The following is an 18,561-nucleotide window of genomic DNA, read 5'->3' as shown; positions in this document are numbered from 1 at the left end:
GTACCAGTTGAGAAGCAGCTTAGTAATGTCTAATCTGAGAAACAAATCATACTGCCAATATTCTATAATCCTGGGCCTGCAACAAGCAATATGACAAGGGTGAGAAACACTTGGGCATTTGCTCCTTGAGTCTTGAGAACTTCCTCCTCCCTCCCCTCAAATGTGGCAACCTCTTCATCAAAGTTCTCTTACTCTCAGGCACCCAGCTGGGGAGATTCTCAATTCATCCCCTGGTTTATTTAAGACTGAACCATCTGGTCCACCCCCATCCTGCTTCTAAATTATTGCCTCTTTCATTCAGGATCTGCGGATGGAAAGACAACATCTCCCGGGAGAGCAGCCAGGCAGTGCAGAAGCAAATGGGGCGTGAGAATGCGGAGCAGCGCAGGCAGCCAGGGACCGCAGTGCCGCTGGAGGGTACTTACACTTGTACAGCAGAGAGTCTCCATGCAGCAAAAGGAAAGGGAAAAAAATATGAATGGAAGAGAGACAAAGCAACAGCATTACAAGAAAAGGGGGAGGGAGAGAGACATACACAAAGTAGAGAAAGCTAAAATACACAAAAAGCCATCGCAGCAGAGCAACGGGGTAAGACTAGTGCCAAGTTCACGGCGTAAAGCATCCAGCCAAGCTTTTAACAAGCAGCGGCATAGCTACAGCTTTAGACACTGCAATGCTCATACATACAGACGTTAACTCTGTTTCCTAGCATGTCTCCAAACCCATGGTGATGTCATCAGTTGTCAGGGCACCCAGTGGGCAGAACACTGGTCAGATATTAGAATCCCCCAACCCCCGATGCGCGCGCGCGCGCGCACACACACACACACACAGGTCTCGCCTTGGTCTGCAACCGTGTGGGGAGTGGAACTCTTAGAGTGAGCACAAATGTCTCCTGAGAGGCCATTTAGAGCCCTCTTCGCTCTCCACCGCATTTCAAAGGAAAGCACTTGGACTCTCTCACTCCCTCCACAATCAAAACTTCTTACACAGAAATCTGACGCTGGAATCCTGCACAGTTGACCAGTCAAATGGCAACTAAATATTTCCTGATGAGAATTAACATCTTACCTTAAAATTGGAAACCCATTGGTCACCATTGGCAGCTGCTAACACATCCTACTATTTTTAAAGTGAGGGTGGCATATTTTTAGAAGTCGTACTTGAGTCAAAAGTGTGTGTGAAACTAGCCCGAGGTGACAGAATCCTTCTTGCTTTGCAGAAGGCTCCCTACTGTGCCTATCTGAGGCTGTGTTTTTCTTAGTTCTATGTTTCATGTGTCAATTTTTCTCAACATAAAATGGAATGAAAGTGTAGAGCTCCTCAGGCTGTGTGTGTAAACAGTGTGGGTCACTGCAGAGGAAGGGGAGGATGCAGGGAAAAACCATTTCCCATTGACACCCCTGCCATCACCCATAGTCACAGAAAGGCATTCTTCTTCAAACATGGTTCATATTATGACCTATAAGGTGAGCTCAAAAACGTCTTTGTTAAATGAAAGGAAAAAGAGTAAAAATGCATTTTCAGACTTTCAGTTGTCATGCCTGTGTTAGCACACATTCCCCTGGAGCATCCACAAGTGGGATTATGGCTCCAAGTATGAGGAGTCGGTCTCATCGATCATCTCAAAATTCCCTTCTCTTTCTGAACGGTTAATTTATCAGGACGAGTCCTCCGTCCCAAATACACCTCCATGGTCATTACAGGTAACAGTGAGGAGTCGAGTTGGGAGAGATAAAGGGTAAAGTAGATTTTTTTTTTCTCACAGAAAAAAAAAAAAATACCTAGAACGAATGTAAAAGCCCCCTGATGGGGAATAAGCAAATGACACAGGCAAGAAACATCAGTTCACAGATGCAAAAGTAAATGATGGAATAGCAGCTAAAATGGAAAAACATAGGACAGTAGTTCTCAGCTTTCCTAATGCTGCAGCCCTTTCATACAGTCCCTTATGCCATGGCGACCCGCAACCATTAAATTGTTTCCTTGCCACCTCATAACAGTAATTTTGCTACTGTTGTGAAATGTAATATCTGACAAGCAGGATATCTGATAGGCACTCACCAAAGGGGTCGTAACCCTCAGCGTGAGAACCACCTTTTAAATCAGCTACATTCACTTCACATTTGTCTCACATGGGAGTGGTAAAATCTTGCTCATGGACTCTCGCGCACAGGTCATAAACTGGGAGGCACCCACTTCTTTGGACATTAATCTCTAGATGTACACATCCACTCTTTGATCTATTTAAACGCTCTCAGTTTTATGAAGAGAGGGGACTAAATACAAGTCTTCTCCTCTTGCACTCACGAGTCTGTCATCCCAGTCACGTGACTTCCTTCACTTTGCTCCTTCTCCCCGCAAGTTTACACATACACATTTTGCTGAAATCGTTTATTACATTTATTTATGTACATGTGTGTGTGTGCGTGCGATTGCATGCATGCACACATGCTAAAGTGCATGTGTGGAGGTCAGAGGTCAGCCTGCAGAAGCCAGTTCTCTCCTTCTACCTTGTGGATTCTGGTAGTTGATGTCAGGTTGGCAGGCTTGGCAATAAACACCTTTACCTGCTGAGCCATCTTTATATTTCTTCCTTATGACCGCTACATGATTATCCCAGAAATGACATATTCTTCTATAGCCTCTATGATTGGTGAAACAAAGAAAATTAATAGTCATCACATCATATGCAAGCCACATATCACAGGCTATGTTCAAATTTCCTCAGTTAGAATTCTTTGAGACGGGGTCTGGCCTCAGACTTCCATGTAGCCGAGGATGATGGTGAACTGATCTTCCTGCTCCTACGTTGTAAGTGCTGGCCTATGCCGCTACACTCGGCTTCCCTCAATTATCTGTCAAATACATAAATTCTCTTCTTTAGATCCAGAACCTAACGGAGAACTGCACATTATATGTAAAAAATGTATCTTTAGCCTCTTTTATCTCACCCAGTACCTCCTCTTGACTCTGCCCCAGTGCAGCTTTTCTTCCTTCCATTTCTTCATAATAAGATGCAGGGAAAATGGTGTTAGGCAGGAATTTCACACAGTGGGTGCTGTGGCCCACTGAGTCAGTCACAACAGGTAGCCCACATCGGGCGGCCACTATGGTTGGGGAAGCCGTTTGGTCTCTTGATTGGAGTGGGGACTTCCTGGGTGTTTCACTGTCGAGTGCCATTCCTCTGTTATTAATAGCCACTCTGGGAAGTGCTACCGCCAGTCCATGCAGACGAGACTACTTTTAAGCAATACTGGCGATTCTTGCTTTAATTAATGCCGACAGCAAGAGCTGCAAGGATGGATTTTCTATGGCTCTCTCCTTCCTGAGTCTGTTTGGCACCTCTCTTCTGTTAAGTCCCCCGGAACCACTCCTTTCTTGATATATTTTTAACAGTACCATGAACAAGCATATTTTAAAAATTAATTCAGTGTAGCATAAGATTTTGCAATCCCTGTTTTTTTTCTGACACTCAGTGTCCCATTGACATTTATTCAATCTACCCTGCATGTCCCTTGAGATGGTCTCTTTGGATATAACACCAATCCTTGCTCTTTGATTTAAGGCATCCTTGGCTGACCCTGTACTTTCCTGGGTACTTTGAAAATGGATCTAGGTAATCCCTGTGTAATGAGCTACATGGGAAAACCCAAGTATTTCCGACCGGATTATCTGCTGAGTCAATGCTCAGAGAGGAGCTTAATCGATTAATAGCCTCAAATGTCTACTCTAATGTTACCACACTTGTAGCTGGAAAGCCATTTTCAACGCATCTCTATTTTCAAAAGAATGAGGCCGCATAAATCAGCGGAGAAGAACAGATACAACTCTAGCTTTGATAAAGGTTGGACAGCACAAGGAAGGGAAAACTGGAGGTACGCCATGCTTCTCCCAACACCATTACATCTGGCTCCTCGCTGTCCTCCTCAGTTCTCATACCCACGGCCTTGTCTCACATCCAGCATGAACCGGCACTGTGATGTTCAGACACACACATTCTGAGAGCGGTACTGGCCAGAGACTCTCATCCCAGCACAGCAGAGTGCTAGCCTGAAGAAGACATGGTTCATTTCCTTATTTTATCAGATTTATAGATATTCTTTAATGAAAGAAAATTAAGCCATTACCTTCCTACTATACCACATGTTCCCCAGCAAATAAGAATCACTTTACTTTTTATCCCCTTTAATCTGGTAAATGAACCCAAGGTGAAATTACACACGTGAGAACTCTCTTTAAAAAAATGAATATAATTAAATATTTTCCTTGATAGTAGCCAAAGAAAAAGAAAGAAGAAAGAAAGAAAAAAAGAATCTGGTACTGATCTCAAGAAACTATATATATTTGTTGTTGTTCTGAGAATGGTTTTCATTGTAGCTCAGGCTGGCCTTATACTTTCTATACAGCTGAGGCTAGCCTTGAACTTCTGGATCTACCTGTCTCCATATGTAGACTGATGGAATTATACTTGCGCTCAATTACAATTGAGGCAGCATCACACTGCCTCAAGCAAGTATCTTTTAGCAAATACTAATTCAGATGAACATAGGGACAGGCTATGTACTAAGAACAACAAGTCCTCTCTACCCCTCTAACAGTGGAAGAGAAGGTGAGGAAATTCCTAAGAACATTGCTGTATGCTGAGTCTGTGTTTTTCCAAGTTTCACAGAAGCTTTGCCAGCATCTGTTCTCATTACTGGGAAAGACAAATGAGGGAACCCCTACCAAGCAGCGCATCTATAGAATACAATTCAAAACTACTTAATTTAGAAAACCCATTGACTACAGAAGGCAAGAGTAAGGAGGTGAGGGGAGGATGTCCATCCTGCCTCCAGAACAGACTCCAGTTTGGTGACATCAGGAAATTAGCTCGGTAAACATAGCACAAGATCATAGCTGACCGCAGTGCTGAAAGAGAACACATTAAAGCTTATGATAATTTACTCCTTAAAAGAATAATTTGGGTGCTGAGATGGCTCAGCAGGTTTATAAGAGCATTTAACACAACCCCGAGGACTGGAGTGCTCCACCCCCACAGACAATGTGATAGAAGGAGAGAACTGGATCCCCAAGTAGTGCACACATACACACACACACACACACACACACAGTAAAAGAATAAAAATAAGTATCAAACAAACTACAGTGGTGCTGAGCAGGGGGACAGCAGGGCTGCTGAGCGCAGATGCAGATTCTGGGTGGATGCTGAGCGCAGATTCTGGGTGGATGCTGAGCGCAGATTCTGGGTGGATGCTTGAGCGCAGATGCAGATTCTGGGTGGATGCTGAGCGCAGATGCAGATTCTGGGTGGATGCTGAGCGCAGATGCAGATTCTGGGTGGATGCTGAGCGCAGATGCAGATTCTGGGTGGATGCTGAGCGCAGATGCAGATTCTGGGTGGATGCTGAGCGCAGATGCAGATTCTGGGTGGATGCTGAGCGCAGATGCAGATTCTGGGTGGATGCTGAGCGCAGATGCAGATTCTGGGTGGATGCTGAGCGCAGATGCAGATTCTGGGTGGATGCTGAGCGCAGATGCAGATTCTGGGTGGATGCTGAGCGCAGATGCAGATTCTGGGTGGATGCTGAGCGCAGATGCAGATTCTGGGTGGATGCTGAGCGCAGATGCAGATTCTGGGTGGATGCTGAGCGCAGATGCAGATTCTGGGTGGATGCTGAGCGCAGATGCAGATTCTGGGTGGATGCTGAGCGCAGATGCAGATTCTGGGTGGATGCTGAGCGCAGATGCAGATTCTGGGTGGATGCTGAGCGCAGATGCAGATTCTGGGTGGATGCTGAGCGCAGATGCAGATTCTGGGTGGATGCTGAGCGCAGATGCAGATTCTGGGTGGATGCTGAGCGCAGATGCAGATTCTGGGTGGATGCTGAGCGCAGATGCAGATTCTGGGTGGATGCTGAGCGCAGACACCAACAGGCCACCAGCAGGTCTCACCACAATGATAAAACCCATGGGTCCCAAGCTTTTCTGAGATCAAGTCCTCAGTTTTCTTCATTCTAACTCTTTACCCTCTTAGCACCTAAACCTAAGAAACCTGGTCTGTTCTAGAAACCAGAATACTTGCCATGTTTTGTCTGTTTATATGTATGGTATATGAGTGTGGCACATGTGGTTATTTGTGTCTATGTGTGTGGGGGGAGGTACTCATGCATATGTATGTCTGTGTGTGTGGAAGCCAAGAGTAGATACTGGATATACTCCTTAATTTTTTTTTTTTTAAGCCAGGGTCGCTGGACTGGCTTTCCTGATTGACCAGCAAACCCCAGGGATCAGCCTGTCTCTGTCTCTCCTCCCCTCCCTAAATCCTAGGATCACAGGTATGCAACACCATGCCCATTTCAGGAAATACTTTTGCAGCACCTATTTCACCAATGAAAGAATAGGTCAAGAACGTAGCAATATTGTCAGCTATTTTTCATTTGCTTTGAGCTTGCTTAAAACAAATTCAAGATTTATAGCCAAGCTATGGTGAAGAGTTGGGTAAATATCCTGTCAAACAAACTTCCCATATGTTTCCAACGGTATTGTTTTATAGCAAAACATGAGTGGTTTAGTGCACATACGAGAGGTTTCTTATTCTCCCCAGAAGAGCCTTTGCTGAGTCTCCACCATTTAGGGTTTCAATTTCAAGTAACTGCTCACAGGGCATCAACTCCTTCAGTTACTTGGGGGACAGGCCACAAAGCACAGAACGGAATGCTTCATCACAGCACCAACGAGAATCTTTACAAACTGAGCGTGCCGGCCAGGCAAAGGATACAGACAGCAAAGCTAGCATGGGGCACGTATTTGAAACGTGAACTTACATGGGTGTGGCTTGCTATCAATTCAGAGCTGCCCACTGAGTCCAGAGCCCTGTGTTATTTCCCACAGCCAGCAGCTCACCCAGGGCCTTGTTAGCATCTCAGTGGACAGCACTAACATCTGACTCTGCCCAAACCGCCCAGCCCACCCCCCTTGCACGACGAGGCTGTGTGTGATGAATTGGCTTGGGCTTCCCTTTCCACCTCGGCAGTCCTTCTTCCTGTTAGTCTTGCTAACTATAAGGACCGGCATTCAAGCTGTCTCCTCATCCCAAGCCCCCGTGGCTCTCTCCTGGGTTGACTTACTCATTCTCTTCTCCACCAGCTTCTTTTCCAAATGTTAGGGTACCATCAGTAACTGTGCACCTAAGTAACAATGCTTAGAATCTTCCTCCAGGAAGCCTTCCTTGACAACATCCCTCCCCTAGTGGTCTTCTCTGTCTCCGTAGCAACAGGCACCCCTCTCTTAAAACACACTTTCCCATTGTATTCAGGTTTATTAATGAAGAACCACTTCAATCCAAAGTGAGCTTAGGCACATATAAGACAGATCTCCTTTTAAATGAGTAAATTAGGATGAAGAAAAAATGAAATTGGAATATGGCTGAATAACACAATTACTATTCTTTAGGCTCTAGTAGCCTTTTATATTCAAATGCACTCATTCAGCTCTGAATTTTTAAACTAAAAATACTGACAGTAAGTTCTAGTAAGCACACAACTGTGTCTAAGAGTACGGAGTACACTGTGGGGAACTTCCATTACTCTTGGTTAAAACCTGGCTATTTCTTTTGTAACAATGAAATTTTGGGGATGAAATCAGCAGTGATACAAAACATGTAAATAGCATAATAGCATGGTTTTTATTTGTTTTTGAGACAGGGTCTCTCTATGTAGACCAGGCTGTCCTCGAACTCACAGAGATCCTTCTATCTGTCTCCCAAGTGCTGGGATTAAAGGAATGCACCACCACACCTAGTCAATGACAAATCTCATAGGGGTGGTACATTCCCGCCTTCCAACATCTAAAAAGATCCGAGAGTTGAAGTTGCATGAGTGCCAATTGCTAGAGCTACCCAAATTAGCACTGTGGTGGTGCCTTTCAGTGTTGCAAGCCTGGTGGAAGCTTCATTACCTACCATGGGAAGCCAAGAATACCAAGCACACAACGAACGCTTCATGGATAAAAACTTTTGACCCAAAGTTTCTATCAGTACATCAGTACAGTTCATCACTACATCAGACTTGAGCAGCAGACAGTACCTCTGCTCCTCCCCTGGGCTTGTGCTTTACTTATCAGCTTATCTTGAAACAAGGGTTCGTGTTGCCCAGCCTAGCCTAGAATCCTGGACCCTCCCTCTTTCACCTTTGGGATTATGGGCATATGCTACCATACCAAAATCCTAAATTCCTCTGAAGGCCTGTAACCATAGTTCCTGCCTTTCTTTTGTCTATCACCTACATAACAGGTCTCCCTTAAGGACCACCCATCGTCTTCCCCTTTGATAGGCACACCCTTTTGCTGTACACCAAGTTCATTCCTAGTACCTACAGACGATGTTTCCCCAAATTTAAATATCATTGAATTCAGAACCAAGACAAAAATCTCTGCCTCTAAAAACAAAACAACAACTTTTTCCTCCCTCTGGAGGTATAGTGGGTACACAAGGATAATTCAAGCATTAAGAAACTAGAGACTGGAGGATCAGGAGTTCTAGGACAGCCTGTCTACACACACACACACACACACACACACACACACACACAGTATTTCTATTGTGAGCTGAAATAAAGCTCTTCCCTTTTTCGAGTATTTTCACAACAATAGAAATGAAACCAAACCCTGGGGGTTGGGGGTGCTGGTGAACCTAGTAACTAAAAAGTTGTCACATCTCCTCTTTCCAAAGTGCTATCCACAAGAAAAGTCTGTCACGGAATAAAACTGCAAGGAATAACTTAACAGTCACGATGTGGACCATCTGGTGTGCAATTCACATTAGTGCAGCTAGTTGTAAAGGAGACACGCTGACCACAGCCTGTGGTTAGCAGCCTTGCCAGCAAACCATTTAACTAATAACTCCTGGGTTTGACGAGCTAGGTGGTTCAGCCTTCTTCAAAGCAAGAAGACCTGAGCTCCAGTTCCAGAGCCCAGTTAAAAAGTCGAACACAGTGGCATGGAGCTGTATCTCAGCAGAGGCCGAGCCAGGAACCAGCAAGCCCACATCCTCAGTGGCAGACAGTGCCCACTGACTGACACTTGAGTTTGGCCTCTGTCCTCCATACGCGCACACACCAACACAGATGTGTGTACTCACACTTGCACAAGCACACACAAAGAGAAAGAGAAAAAGCATTGTCAAAAACCTGGCATGGTGACCTATGCCTGCGATACAACACTGACGTCATGGAGGCAGGAGGACCAGAGGTTCACAGTCATTGTCGGTCTCACAGAAGTTGAAGGTCCAGCTTGAGCTACAGGAAATGCTGTCTGAACTTCCATACACGTGAACTGCTGGTATTAGAAAATGAAGCGATTGCCTTAAATTAGTTTAAAAAAAAAAATGGTATCTTGCTCAGGTCAAGTACACCTTCACTAAATTTTAGACTGCATTCAAAAACTTAAGGTTATATATTTGTATTATGTGGCTGGAAAGCACTGCGGGAAGTAATCGCTGCTTTATCGCTGGAGACAGGGTCTGCAAAGTGGGGTCCCAGTTAATTCAAGCCACTCCAATTCTCCTCCAAGCAAGCAGCAGTAGGAGAGGAATGGCTCTTCAGCAGCAATGTCTCTCTTGATTTTGAACTGCTCTGACACTCGTTAAAATAACTGAGAGAAAAGCAGACAATTAGTGAGCTGGCGATGCCAAGCCGGAGCCACAGACACCGCCTTCTCACCTCCGCCCCAACGCCCCCCCCCCCCCCCCCCCCCCCCCCCCCCCCCCCCCGCCCCGGCAGTGTTTAAAGGTACTATGTTAGAAGGAGTGACAAATTAGGGATAATTAATCAGTAACACAGGAACTATACCTTTCAGACCCTGAGCGTGGATAAGAAAGCTGCAGTTTGGCCATCTTGATTTCCCGAGATACCCTGCTGTATGCAAGGAGCAGGTGGTGTGGACAAATATATTTTGTACATATATATCTTATTTATGTGTGTGTGTGTGTGTTTGTGTGTGTGTAATGTCTGTGTGCATCTACATATTTGTGGATAACCGAGGTGACCAATTCCTTGGAGCTAAAGTTTTTGTGGTTACGAGCTGGGTACTGACTCCATTCATCTGAAAGGCCAGCTAGTACTATGAATTACTAAGCTATTTCTCCACCCCATCCCACCCCCTTTTTAGAAAGATCCTCTTTCTGACATTGTTTTTTGTTGTTGTTGTTATTAATGTTTTTTTTTTGTTTTGTTTTTCAAGACAGAGTTTCTCTGTGCAATAGCCCTGTCTGTTCTGCAACCTGCTTTGTAGAGCAGGCCACCTCAAACTCACAGAGACCTGCCTGCCTCTGCATCTGAGTGCTGGGATTAAAAGCGTGCGCCACCACATCTGAGAAACATCAAAGCAGGGTATGGTGAGCACACTTGCCATCCTAGTGCCTGGGAAGCTGAATCAAGATTTGGGATTCAAAGTCATCCTCTACATACAGGAATTTGAGGTCAGCAAGCTACTTACATACACCCTGTCTCAAAAACAGAATAAAAGACCAACAACAACAATAACAAAAAAGAATTCTTGGCTTGAACTTTATGGGGGCTCACACCTGTAATCCCAAGCATAAGCCATGAAAACTGCCATGACTTCACGGCCAGCTTGAGTGGCTTATTTAGTCCCCAGGTAAACCTAGACTATCAAGAAACACCTTGTCTTAAAATAAAACAAAACAAGCTCCCACCACCACCAAAAGAACCCCGTCCTTATGAATTCAGGTTGTTTTTAAAGTGGCCAGTAAATTTAACAGTTTTTGACTGAACACTGAATATTTTTCCAAAGAGATCAATGATATCTATTATGTTCTGTGACCTTAGAAGTAACCCTTCAATCCAAATTAAGCCAACGTCTAAGCCTAACTTGGGGCCCCAACTCTTCCCTAGTTCAACTGCGCATATTGGGTCTTTACAGAAATTCAAACTAATGCAACCATCAGACCCTGAGAAGCCACCAGACCCCAAGAAAGGCCACTCCCCACTGAGTCATCCAGAGAGGTTCCATCTGGGAGGTGCAAGCCTCCTCCTGGCCACACATCAGCGCAACACGTGTTTTCTGAAACCGGAAGTTGCTTCGTGCATGTGGTTTCCAATGGCTCTCCCCAAGTTCTGAAAAGTGTCTGATTTCAAACAATGAGACTTTAAAATCCAACCAGGGGCACTGCACAATGTGTGTGTGGCGGAGAAGGGTTGGGAGGGCACCCGCAGGGGCCGCGGCTTACCATACAGGTGTCTAGGTCTTCCAACCTCTCCACCTCGTTGAGATCCTCCACCATAAGTGTGGCACGCTTCACCGGCTTCTCCTCAGCCAGCTCCACCTCTAGGGACTCCCGTTGGGGAAGGCTCTTGCCTCTCCTGCTGTAATGGTCCGCCTTGGGTCAAGAGAGCACAAGCAGAAATTAGAGGAAACAAGTAGGAACTCCTAAGTAAATTCGCGAAGATGTCCTCCACAAGGTGGCGCTGTAGAGAGCTAGCTTGCAAGGGAATTTTGGTATTTAATTAAGTAATTTACTTAACATTTTTGGAGTATATCTCGTTATCTAATCCTGCCTGACCTAGACCCTCCCTGCTTCAGCCTCCGCTCCTAAGTGCTGGGAGCCCAGGTGTGGATCACCAAGCCCAGTTTCCGTGATGATGGGTCAATACAGAGAAACTTTCATCTTTTCTGTTTTTTGGGGGGCCAAGTGAGAAATAAGAAACTTCATAAATGAGGATATTGTCAAGATGGCACAGCAGATAAAAGCACCTTCTGCCAAGACATACCACTAAAGTGAACCTCACGTTAGTGGAAAGAGGGAACAGACACCCACCAACTGCTCTCTGATCTCCATATAGCTGACCACACAGACATAGCCAAACACACCCAATAAAAAGAAAATTTTGAAAAAATTGCAAACTTCCCAGGAGGGCCTCCCAGGTGGAGTCATGCCAAGACACCATCCAGTATTGGCGGCATTCTGTCAGCATTCAGAGACAGCTCCGGTACCCATGGGACATCAATCAAATGTTTCTAAAATAGAATGTACTAGGCTGGCCAGGGCTCTATAGAGAGACCATATCTTAAGTGAATAAGTATTTTTAAAGAGCATATGCCACTGAGTCTGGATTAGGGACAACGAAGCTACTCCTGGCTGCCAGGAGATGAGAATATGACTTCTTCTGCTTGATGGGCCAGGAGAAATTTTCTATACAGTTTGGCACAGGGCTATTAATGTTGATAAAATACAACACAGAGAAATTAGAAAATAAATATGTGCTTGAATACTGTGGTCCTGTCAAATTGCTCTAGAAACTTCACAGTAGCCCCTGCTGGTTTCTTCACTAATGAATGCTCACACACTGGGAATGCATGCTCGGGGCCAGCTGGGGCCCACAGGCAACATCTGGAGTGCCACTCCAAATAAGCTGTCTTCTAAGAATAGGCTTAGCGGGGCATGGTAGCACACACATTTAGGAGGAAGAGGAGAATCAGGAGTTTAAGGTCATCCTTGGCTATGGTACAGAATCGAGGCTAGCATGGGCTACATGAGTGTTTATATATATATGTGTGTGTGTGTGTACTTTATATATAATTATATACATTATATATACACAATATAACATATAAATAATATACTATATATAAAAACATAAATTTAAGAAATAATCTATTTTGAGCAAGGAGTAGTGGGTCACACCTTCAATCACAGAACTTAGAAGGCCACAAAGGATTGTCTTGAGTTCAAGGTCAGCCTGAACTAAAATAAGACCCATCTCAAAACCCCAAACCCATTCTGAACTAATCCACTCAGAACAACAGCAGCAAATGTACAGTCCATAACCAATAATGTTCATTTTAGACATTAGGCTGAACATCATCCACCCACAGGTTTGACCTTCACTAAAGCTGGACAAGATCTCCGAAACTGCTCACTTCTGCCCCCTGTCGTTCAATTCTAATGCATTCCAGGGTGACTAGAAGCAGCAGAAGAGGAAAGAAACCATGCTCCTTCCAGGACCCCACTGTGCAGGGCCAGCTCCCACAGAGTTGGCACTCCTCCTGGCTCCTGCTCCTGACACCAGCACTCACCAGCTTCCGATGGCTGCTGGAGAGCGCCTCCAGGATTTCATCCACGATGCGGTCCGACAAGAATGAGGCCACTGTCAGCTTCACCTCACTATGGACACCAAAGGGGAGAGAAGCTTTTTAGCTTGTGTTGGGGGAGGGAGGAGCATGCACCTGCGAGGTCACGCCAATAAGGCCAACCAGGATTCGGCTCCTGTCTCTGAGAAGGGAACAGAAGACTGTGAGAACTAAGGAGTACCGAAAGTAACCCTTAAACGCTGCAGTAAACACACAGATAACGGGCGTCCATTGCCAATGTCAACTTGTCTCTGAGCTTGAAGCGTGAGATTTAATGGTAGAAATGGAAAACACCTGGATAGAGACAAACTCAATAGGGACCACGTGTGCCCTGTGACACGCTGCAGCTCCTGACACAGACACGAGAGGCCTCAGACGGCAGAAAGTTCAGAAAGTCTAGTCTGGCTGTTAAACCCTCGTTATCACTGCCATATGCACACAGAGCACATAGAATGTTTTCACCAATGCAGCTGGGTCACACTATTTCTGCCTTGACTTATCACTATGCTAGGCATGCCAACAATCCCCAGAGCTCCACCTTCTGTAATAGAGGTTATTACGATTTTCAGTTTGGATGCCTCTCAATCTGACCTCAGACAATTCCTCAGAAACAGAAAGAGGCTTAGAGTTTTTAAGTAGCAGGCTCTGATTCCTACCAGATGGCTCCTGCTTTAGCCATTCCCAAGCTCACATTTCAGCCATTCACACGGATTCACCATCCAGGAATCGCCCTACTCCAAAGTGTAAGTGTATCCGGGTCCAAGATTCGGGGGAGAACATGAGGAAGTCAATCACATACCTACATTCTAGGATTGTCTTATGACCTTAGTCTGCGTTTGAAGCCAACAACTTTTATGTTTTCAGAGCAGACAAATGAGCTGTCAGAACAAAATTACTTAATCGTAAAGTCAAGGTTGAATGTGTATTTGTGCAGCAGGGAAATCCCTATAACCTAAGTGTGACGATTTCTTCCGAGACTTCCCTACTCAGGAAGATTGATGCTCGGGTGCAGAAGGAAGGGGATTAACTCTGATACTTGTGTAAATCTCCAGGAGGATTCTTCAATACTTTTTTCATGAAACAAAGTGTCACTAATATTTGATTATCTAATATTCAATTATCTTTAAAGCTGGAGGTGATGGCTCACAATCAGAATCCCAGGACTCAGAAGGCCGAGGCAGAGGAGAGCCCTGAGTCGAAGGCTGACCTATACTAGAGATGCTAATGATAATGAAGATGATGCTATGCCGAGAACGACATTTAGTTAAACACATCAGGGATCTCCAGGTGAGACTCACTCTTGTCTCCTACCAAAAACAAGGGACAGAGTCCTACCCGAGCTTCCAGAGGATGCTGGAGTCTGGTGGTAACAAGTATTTCCCAATTCTCATTAGCCATGCCTGAGACTACGTCTCTAACCCTCTAGACATGGTACTTCACATCTCTCTTTCTCCTTCTCTCAAGATGGGGAGGGGTGGTTTATGAACTCCAAAGTGTGTACAAAGTGAAGGCTTACAAATGCCACTATTGTTTGATGTCTCTGGACTGTTCTCTCATTTGTTGCTGGGGTCACTCACCCCGCGCGACCTCTCATACATACAAATGTGCCTGCATTATCTGTGAATGTACACGAGTTGCCAGGGCTCAGCTTAAGGCACTGCAAAAAATTCAAGAACTGAGTCTATGGACGAAGAACTGATTTACCCATGCAAAGGAAGGTGACCGTATTCGGCAGAATTTGCTGATGAAAACAGAAGGGGATGGGTTGGGAAGAGGGGTAGGATTAGCTAAAGAGTAGAGCAGGAGTGGTGGTGAATATGGGGGAACACGTCATGCACAGTGTGGAAATATCATAATGAAAGCCATTCTTATGCATAATGAATGATGTGCTAATATGAAAACATTTTAAAGAGGGACAGAAAAAAGGAAAAGGACTTGATAATACAGAACAGACATCAGCACACATTGTATTGGTGACCGAACTACTGCCATGAAAGAATACTGGCTAATACGGTTTTCATCCTAATATTTAAGGGGGATATTTAATACTTAAACATGCCACATTTTCAATATTTATATTTAAAATACGTGATACTTAAATATTTATTTTCAACAACACAGCTGAGCCTTACGTAATAGTTTGTAAGCACAATGTGAGGACTAGAATGCATAAACTCAAAAATCCTCACTCTTCTATAAACTCAAAGTTTTTTTTCTCTAATTTCTCAGATTTTTCAAACTGCTTTAGACTTTATCCCAGTAAAGAATAGGAACTCATTAAACCAATAGGATGCAAAGCCGAGTCACCAGTCTGAGGCCATCCAGTGCCGATAGGTTTCCCGAGTATGGTTTACAGCCCAGAGACTCTGGTTGGCTGGCTGGCTTGCTCTGGTTTGGCTTCATTGTTGTGTGGTCGTGCTATTCCTAGCTCTTCACAACTGCTAATTTTCTTGCTCATCTAAATATTTTTATCAATATTCAGAAACAGGTAAAAGGGGAAAGTTAAAATGTCTGGCTTCCAGCCATCTCATTCCCTAAGGAAGAAGCATAAGGAGGATGAACCGAGTATAATGCGGTACTGATCGATGAAGCCAGGGGCCTCGACATAAAAACTCAAGGAAGTTTGGAACTACATCTTCTACATACTGAAACCCTGACTTACTCCTCAAGCCTCTCCAACAGATACCTGCAGACTTCAAAGTCCGCCATCCTAACCTGGGATGAAAATACGGTTCACTTTAGTGATTTGAGGCAGGAAGACTGTTATGAGTTTCAGGCTAGTCTGGGCTACAGAGTGTCAGAAAGGCCTGGACTATAGATTAAGGACCCCTCATCAAAAAAAAAAAAAAAAAAAAAAAAAAAAAAAAAAAAAAAAAAAAACACAAAAAAAAAAAAACAAAAAATGGGGGGGGGGGGGGGGGGGGGGGGGGGGGGGGGGGAGAGAGAGAGAGGGGAGGGAAATATTCTGACTTTAAACCAGTGACTTAGAAAGTGGAAGATAAATGCTGGAATCACAAACTAGGAATTACAATCATGTCTTCCCCTTATATATAAACTCCTTAGAGAGCTGCAGACTCTGTGCTCTTAGGTGATACAGCTATAAGACAGCCAGACTCTTACTTGTGTGGACAACCCATGTTTACGTACATTACTTGTGTGCACAGCTATGTTTACAACCTTCCCAGTCTGTTAGACACATCTCAACACACTCCTCCTTGATGATAAAGTCACCAACACTGTTGCCCTTCCCACAACCTGGACCGTGTCTCACACCCTGCAGCGCTTAGTAACACAATGGACATACCTAATTTTGTTAAGAATGTCAATTCCAGACTGTTCCAAGAGGACATTTTTAACAAAGGTGCGTGGGATGGAAATCTTTTCGGTGCTGGCGTGGATCAGGTCTTGTCGGATGTGGGCTTTTTTCATCACACTGGGGCAGAGGTTCTCAGCGGCATCCACCATGGATTCAAGCAAACCCTGCGATGCAGAAGAAGGTGGTAATGACAGTCAGCGGGACACTCACAGTGTGTTATCCCAGCCCCAGGAGGGCAGGAACCCCCAGAGCACAACCAAGGGCTCCAGACAGGCCGCCTAGGAGATTTATAACCGTGGGGCGACTGGTGAGCTCAAGCGACCACTTTAAATCAGAGACTTGGCAGAACCTGTGTGCTTCGCACAGGCATCTGAACAGAACATGAAGCCATGGATGAGAAGAATAAAGCATGCGAGTATCCACCTTTTACAAAGCAACTTGCCACAGCAGACGGAGCCCCCAGGTCCTAGAAAGCCTGCTTGACAGATACGAAACTTGAGAATTAGAAGTCCCTAAAATAGGTGTGTGATTTCCTAAATCACACAGACACCTCTAAATTATAATGAACCATTCAATAGTTCCCCCAAAACATAACAGCAGAAAAACAACAAAATCGCCGAAATGACTGCCAATTTTCTTTCTAAAGAGAAAAGCGCTCATATTAGGTAAAACAGTAGTTATAAGCCACATGAATAACAACAGCTGAAAGCATTTACAGAGAACCCTAAAAACAACCTCAGAAGCAACAGCCAAAACATGCTTTTTCACAGCCCTGCAGCATCTGAGAAATTATACTACACACCCCACCCTTCCAGCATCTGTGCAGACGGATGGGGTAGCTGCTCAAGGGATCTTCCTTCGCAGGCGAGGGATGCGTGCACTAATGTTAAAAGATCTGCCAAAGTGGGTGGTGGGATTGCTCTACGGAAAAGACCCAAATCTGAAATGGAGCTTCATAATAAAATTACCCACCTCTAGCCCTAATACCAAGTGACAGAGCAAGGTGGCACTTCACTCCACAAAATAAATCGCAACCACACGGTATCTTGTAAATGAAGGCTGATTCTTTAGTTTACAAATAAGGAGAGTGGGGCTCAGGGGAGGTTCAGTGACTTGTTCCTTCTCTTTCCTTTAAGGATGTAGTTTTAATCATGTAGGCTGGGAAAGGTGGGTGGGAGAAGAAGGCATAGGATCTCCTGGAGCTAAAGTTGTATGTCGTTGTGAACAGCTTGATGTCGGCGTTGGGACCTGGGCTTGATCTCCTGCAAGCGTAGTTCATGCTCTTCTTTTCTGAGCTTCGTCTGCAGCCCCACTATCTCAGTTTGTCTTGATGAACCGTCTTCACCGCAATCCTCCTCGAGCACTGGGCCCAGCTGGATACAGCGTATGTGTGTGGGGAAGTTTGCTGGCATCGGCTCACTGCCTCCTAGCTTTCTTAGGTGCTGAGCAGCGGGTGACCAGGCTCCACCCAGGGGTCCAGAGAAAGAGGAAGTTTTCCTCCCACTGGACTCTGTTGGTCCTTAGGATCCCCCCACCCCTTCTGCTCTGTGTTCGCTGGGCTTCTTCAGTCAGTCTGCCAATCCCCTGTTCCCGACATTCTGTAATGTCACCGTCTCTCAGTCTCTGTAATGTCACCGTCTCTCAGTCTCTTCCCTAATTCTGGAAAGCTGAGCCAGGCTGATGTGAACGCTGGGCGCACCCCTGCACTTTCCTGACACCGTTTTCATTCTGTTGGCTCTGTGTTATTGTTTTCAGACGACTCTCAGTGAGCAGGCCCTGACTCTGAAATGTGACAGAACTGAGCACCTTTAAGACAGTCTCAGGGTGTGTACTGTAAAACAACCAACACATCCATCGGGTGTGAGGAAGCCTATGCAATGTCTGTAAAACAAGCAGGATTGATATCTTTAGGATGGCAGCCACCCTTTTGCACTTGGTGGTATTGGGCTTCTGGATTGCAAACGTAATGTCCATACTGGAGTGGTCAGAAACTGTTTTGTCTTTTGTTTTGGAGACACTCTGTATAGGGTTAGGGATGTAGCTCAGTGGTAGAGGATCTGCCTCGAATGTTCAAGATCCTGATGTCAACCCAGTAC

General features: G+C 45.1%; 1 protein-coding gene across 3 annotated transcripts in view; it reads right to left on the bottom strand.

Moving 5' to 3' along the window:
• Positions 1–18,561, bottom strand: part of Carmil1 (capping protein regulator and myosin 1 linker 1) — a 262,924-nt gene that overhangs the window by 31,978 nt on the left and 212,385 nt on the right. For all 3 annotated transcript variants that reach the window (XM_050142253.1, XM_050142251.1, XM_050142252.1), the window contains 3 exons: positions 16,454–16,629; positions 13,096–13,183; positions 11,249–11,398 (listed from right to left, as the gene is read on the bottom strand). In XM_050142253.1, the coding sequence (XP_049998210.1) occupies positions 11,249–11,398; positions 13,096–13,183; positions 16,454–16,629 (414 nt within the window). The remainder of the gene's footprint in view (positions 1–11,248; positions 11,399–13,095; positions 13,184–16,453; positions 16,630–18,561) is intronic.

Source organism: Alexandromys fortis, unplaced genomic scaffold (assembly GCF_014885135.2).
Source record: "Alexandromys fortis isolate MF-2015 unplaced genomic scaffold, M_Fortis_MF-2015_v1.1 scaffold_5, whole genome shotgun sequence".
Lineage (NCBI taxonomy): Eukaryota > Metazoa > Chordata > Mammalia > Rodentia > Cricetidae > Alexandromys > Alexandromys fortis.
This window is presented reverse-complemented; position numbering and strand designations above follow the sequence as displayed.